This window comes from Bombina bombina, chromosome 4, assembly GCF_027579735.1.
Source record: "Bombina bombina isolate aBomBom1 chromosome 4, aBomBom1.pri, whole genome shotgun sequence".
Lineage (NCBI taxonomy): Eukaryota > Metazoa > Chordata > Amphibia > Anura > Bombinatoridae > Bombina > Bombina bombina.
The window spans coordinates 838025269-838031745 of NC_069502.1; the positions used below are offsets into that span (position 1 = coordinate 838025269).

At 38.6% G+C, this 6477-nt stretch overlaps 1 protein-coding gene across 1 annotated transcript; it reads left to right on the forward strand.

Annotated features, from left to right (window-relative positions):
• Positions 1-2092: 2092 nt before the first annotated feature.
• Positions 2093-5597, forward strand: LOC128657213 (uncharacterized). Its single transcript, XM_053711470.1, has 4 exons — positions 2093-2685; positions 3887-4123; positions 4632-4688; positions 4867-5597. Exons 1-4 carry the CDS (start codon positions 2127-2129, stop codon positions 5442-5444), a joined length of 1431 nt encoding a protein of 476 aa, XP_053567445.1. The 5' UTR covers positions 2093-2126; the 3' UTR covers positions 5445-5597.
• The last annotated feature ends 880 nt before the right edge of the window (positions 5598-6477 follow it).

Below are 6477 nucleotides of genomic sequence, written 5' to 3' on the forward strand. Positions count from 1 at the left end.
TGTACAGGGGCTGGGGTGTAAGACAGAGGAGACTGATGGTCTATACAGGGGCTGCAGTGTGAGACAGGGGTGCTGAGGGTCTGTACAGGGACTGGGGTGTAAGACATAGGGGACTGACTTCTGAGACAAAGGGGGCTGATAGTCTGTACAGTGGTTTAGGATTGGGGCAGAGGAGGACTGTGAACCAAGTACAGGACTGGGGTGTAAGTGTGTGTGTGTGTGTGAGAGAGAGCTGCTGAGAATATGTACAGGGGCTGGGGTGTGTGAGACAGAGGGGGCTGAGAGTCTATACAGGGGCTGGGATGTGAGGAGGGCTTAGCGTCTGTACAGGAGCTGGATTGTGAGACAGAGGGGAGAGTTAGTCTGTATCTGTACAGGGGCTAGAGTATGAGAAAGAGGCTAAGAGCCTATACAGGGGCTTAGGTGTGAGGCAGAGGGGGACTGCAAACCATTAAAGGGACTGGTGTGTGTGTGTGTGTGTGTGTGTGTGAGTGAGTGAGAGAGGTCTGTACAGGAGCTGAGGGGGGCTGAGAGTTTGTACAGGGGCTGGGGTGTGAGATAAAGGGGGGGCTGAGCGTCTATACAGGGGCTGGGGTGTTATTGAGGATGATTGTCTGTACAGGAGCCTGGTGTGAGACAAAGAGGGGCTGAGGGTCTGTACAGGGACTCCGGTGTAAGACAGAGGTGGGCTGAGAGTCTATACAGGGGCTGGGGTGTGATTGGTGCTGGGTGTCTGTACAGGAGCTGGGGTGTGAGATGGAGGGGGCTGAGAGTCTTTACAGGGACTCAGGTGTGAGACAGAGGAGGGCTGAGAGTCTCTGCAGGGGCTGAGGTGAGAGAGAGGAGGCTGAGAGTCTAGAGAGTCTGGAGTATGATTAAGAGGGGACTGAGAACCAGTACAGGACTGGGGTGTGTGAGAGAGGGTCTGAGAATCTGTACAGTGGCTGGGATGTGAGACAGATGGGGGTTGAACGTCTTTACAGGGGCTGGGGTGTGAGGGGTAGGCTGAGGGTCTGTACAAGGGCTGGTGTGTGAGACAGAGGGGGCTGAGAGTCTTACAGGAGCTGGGATGTGAGACAGATGGGGGCTGAGAGTCTATACAGGGGCTGGGGTGTGAGGGGGGCTGAGGGTCTGTACAAGGTCTGGAGTGTGAGACATAGGAGGGCTGAGATCTTGTATAGGGGCTTAGGTGTGAGGCAGAGGAGGTCTGCGAACCAATACAGGACTGGGGTGTGAGAGAGACGGGCCATGTACCTGTACAGGGTCTGAGGTGTGAGATAGAGGGGGCCAAGAGCCTGTACAAAGGATGGAGTGTGAGACAGAGGGGGGCAGAGAGACCTCAGAGAGGCTGGGGAGAGAATCAGAGGGGGGGGTGATACAGGGACTATACAGGCCTGTACAGTAGCTGGGCTGTGAGATAGTGAGATCTGAGAACTTGTACAGGGACTTAGATGTAAGGCAGAGGGGGGCCTAAGAACAAGTACAGAACTGGTGGTACAAAGAGAGTCTCAAACCATTTATCACCCCAGTGAAGAGGTGCAACACATATGTGGATACAAATATCAAAGAGCCTTGTACAGACATTTCACAATCTCTATCTCTGTGCCATATACATTCCACCACTGGAATCACCATATTATGACCCATAATGCTTCAATACACTGCAGGGGGAGATCTCAAACTTTCAAACAAACTGACAAATTTTGCTAATTGGAGACATGAATGCTCACACAAACAATGCAAGAGACTATACCTCCAGCCAAGAAATAAACCTATATTTGGAAAGAGTATGAATTTTGACACACTCGGAGAAACTCAGAGAAGCTATGATAAAATAATAAACACACATGGGAAACAACTCCTTGATGTTTGTAAAAGATTAGGGGCTCCATGTACTAAGCCGTCAATTCATCCGTCATTGTAGACGCGGCTAAACTCGCCGTTACTCGCCGCAGGCGAAATGGTGTCCGCTGTTGCTATGTACTAATAATCCCACAATAAATAGACACGTCTAGCCCGCCGCGAGCAGTGGTGGAATATTGATAAATTTGACGCCTCGCTCGCCGCGACTAAGCTGATGTACTTAACTTTCAGTTGAATTGTCTGGCCAATTGTTAACACGTGACATGCAAGGTGTCACGAACGTCAAAGTAGTCGCGGGAATAGAATTTTGTTCTTATAAATGTACAACTTTACTAAACAACTTTATTATTGTTCCAAAATTTTTGGAGAGTGATTACAGAGCGTTATTTTTTGTGATCTTTATTTACAAATTCGATATGGCTTCATCTGGATCTGAAACCGCTTCAAAATCCAAGAATCCTCACTTTTCTCATCAGCAAAATGTCGTTTTGATTGACATGATTATTGACTCTTATGATTATTTGTTTGGATGTCGTGTCAAACAGACAAATTTTTCTAGGAGGAAGCAGATCTGGCAAAGGATCAGCGATGCTGTTAGTGCCCAGGGTCCAGGAAAAAAGGATGTCGATCAGCTGAAGAAGCGTTACGACATTAAACGTTTCGCCAAAGCTAAATTGGCCAGAGAAAAAAATTTGGCACGTGCTACCGGAGGTGGACCAGCATATGTGGCAGACCTCAATGATTATGAGCAGAAGCTTGTTCAGCGTCTGGGACCAGAGATCATCACTGGCATAACGGATGATTGTGACAGTGATTTAAGAGGTAAATGTACAACATAATTGACGCAAAAATGTTTGTTAAATTATGATAGCTCATTGTCTCCAATATATATTTCTTAAAAATAACATGATCTGACTTCTTACGCTTCCGTATCTGAATCTATATAGGCCATTTAGGCCCCAAATACTGTAATCATTTATGTCGCATATATGTATAAGGGATTGTACAATAATAGGGTTGTTATACTGCCTTTTTTTATAGCTATAACGGAAATATACATTTGTTGATTATAAATATAGTGATCCCTAAAGATAACACCCATGTGTTCATTTACAAACCAGTATTGCATAGAAACTCCTTAAAGGGATAATGACAATAGAAATAATGTATTTTGAAACTATTACAAAAATATTGATGTTGTGTAACATGGTATGTTCGACATTAATCATGAGACTGACCCCAGATCACATGCCTTCTTAAATCTCTGCTCTATTGACTTCCATGTAGCGTTATTTGAGTATAGAATATTATTTTTAACATCTTTTAAAAATTAGAATATATAATTGTTCTCTGCTTTCTAAACATATACTTTTTTCAGACATAGCTATGCACATAGTTGACGCAGTCATATGACCCATCTATGTGCATCAACCAATGATCATTTACTTTGCCTGTATAGATTTGCTTTTCATCAAAGTATATCAATCCAATGAAGCCAAAAACATAATACAATTAAATATTTTTGAAAAAGCATTTTCTTATGAGATTTCGAAAGGAAATTTTATTTGTTCATGTCCCTTTAAAGGGCCACTAAACCCAAAATCTTTCTTTCATGATTCAGATAGAGAATAGAAATTTAAACAACATTACAATTTACTTCCATTATTTATTTTGCTTCATTTTCTAGATATTCTTAGTTGAAGAAAAAGCAATGCACATGGTGAGCCAATCACACGAGGCTTCTTTGTGCAGCAACCAATCAGCAGCTAGTGATCATATCTAGATATGCTTTTCATCAAAGAATATCAAGAGAATAAACAAATTAGTTAATATAAGTAAATTAGAAAGATGTTTATAATTGCATTCTCTTTCTAAATCATAAAAGAAAAAATGTGGGTGGCATGTCCCTTTAATGATTGAGCCTTCATTCACTGCTGTGATTATATTATTATTAACACTTTTAGCTTTCAGTTTAAACTAGAAATAAAAATAAAGTATTATTTTTTTTTATTTTTTTTTAAAGCAACACCAACAACACAAGCAGAGCCTGTGAGGAGTAACAACGAAGTGCCCACTTGTTCTACTTCGTCTTCTGCTGTTTCCAGACCACCCAGTGCAGCTGGTTCCAGACCTTCGGCCAGTTTTTCACATGGCCAATTCATACGCTCCACATCTAATGTTACACACACGACTTCATCGGCGGACACACTTCCTGATGTAAGGACCAGCACTCCAGAAACTGGTGTTGGCAGAGCAACTGGTAAGTAATTTACAAATTTAATGAATAATTTCAATGTTGTGTGTTTTATCTCTTTTATCTATCAAATTTTATTTTTTTTTTTGGAAAAAAAAATGTCAAATGTCATTATTGACATAATCGAGTTCGAGATCTTTTACAGATGGAATGGAATTTGAAGGACAAATAGCAATGATCTTAGATTTTCATGAAAGGGACACTGTACAATTTTTTTTAAATGAGGATTCATGTAGAGTATGCACGCAATTGTAAGCAACTTTCTAATGGGTTTAAATTTTATCATTATTTTCTTTTTGAGAATTGATCATAGTATTACATTAGAAAGTTGATTGAAATTCCATGCTATATATCTTATTCTCAAAAATATTATTTTTGGTTCAGTGTCCAGTTAATTTCAAAGTACATTTTCATTAATAATTTTACTAATAGAAATTTCACTGAATGTAATAGCGTTTGAATATATGGTTACATTGACTAAAAAAACGTTTTTATTTTATTTATTTTTTTATAGGTGATTTGGGACGTCTTTTCCAGAGATTGACTGGACATTCATCTCCATTATTTGATGGTATGTATCACATATGTATATATATATATATATATATATATATATATATATATATATATAATATAACTTAAATTTGTGTATGACTGTTGTATCTGCTCTCTCCTTCTATTCTATTTATGCAAGTGTTTTTAGAAATTTTTATTTTTATTTACTAACAATTTGTTATGTCTTGATCTAGAAGAAGAAAACTCATCAAGGGAGATCACTATCAATCTCATGCCAATAGTGGATAATCCCATTCAAGATGAACCACCAGGAGGGCATGATGGAAGCGAGACTCCAGATATTCTTGAAGAATGTGGAGATGCACAACCGGATGAAATACACACACCGGAAAACCTGGAGGAACCTGTTGAAACACAGGCACCACCAATTGCACTGGAAACAGGTGGTGTAAATATTGATATTACACCGGCAGAAGGACTATTGGCCGATGTGGGATTAAGGGAAATGTTGACCCTTGCAAGGCAATACAGAGAGGACCACAGAGATATGCAAAATATTATTAACACTAATATTGACCGCTGGGCAGCTCTGTCAGAAAAATTTGAACTGGAAATGCAAAGGAATGACATTGAAAGGCAGAAATTACAGCTGCAAAGAGAAATGTTCCAGTGGCAGAGACGGATGGATGAAGAGAAAAACCTGCAAATTAACAGAGCTTTAGCCATCAGTGAAAGGACATTACAATCTCTGTTGTCTATTGTCAGTGAAAGGGAGGGTACAACAGACCCAAAGAGGCCACGTCTGCAGTGAACATTTCATTTATTATTTATAACACCTTAGTCCCTAAAGTTTTATTTTATGTTAATTGTTTTCTTCTATATATTTTTTAATTAGTTATTATTTGTGTTCTTTAAGTTTAAAATGTTATTGTTTAATAAAGACAAATTTTTTATGCCCCAAAAATTTTTTTTATTTACATAAATTCAAAATCACTATTGATTCTTCACCAAAAAAGTTTTTCTCATTTATTAATTGTCATTCTTCTGACAATCATCATGACAAAACAAAAAATTAAATCAAATAACATATTTACGGTATAAAAAATCTACTTGCTCCATTAACATTCCCAAAGTTGCCCTAATTTTAGAAATGTTTTGTTTAACATGATCTTCAAGACAACTCTGAGTACTTTTGTCTTCAGTTTCAGTAGTTGATGTTGAAGATAAATCTGTAGAAAAATAAAGGCAAAGAAAATTTTAATTCCATTTACATATACATATGCAATGTATAATATGGTTTATTTAATCACAAATATTACCTCCTGATGTGCTGTTATCTAGGTTATCTACTATATTGGCTTCTACACTTATGTCCACTCCTTTAAAGCTTTCATCTGAGCCAACTCCTAGTAGAAATATACAATATGTATTAGTTAAAACTTTGATTTTCTTAGATTTAAGATTACTGAATATGAAACATACCTTTATCTACAATCATTGTTGTTAAAACTTCTATCCTTGGTTGAGTATCATCTGAACTCAAGGCTTCAAATATTGGCACACTATCAGGATTTTGAAAATCTTCCATTTACATACTATTTTCCATGTCTTCCATGGTAATATCTATGAACGTAATTACAAAGATAAAGATAGAATACTATTAAATCCAAAACCTAAAATATATTATTTAAAACTTAAATAATAAGTCATTACCTGTCTGTGACCTAGATTTGGAGTTTGGCGTTAGCCGTGAAAACCAGCGTTAGAGGCTCCTAACGCTGGTTTTAGGCTACCGCCGGTATTTGGAGTCACTCAAAATAGGGTCTAACACTCACTTTTCAGCC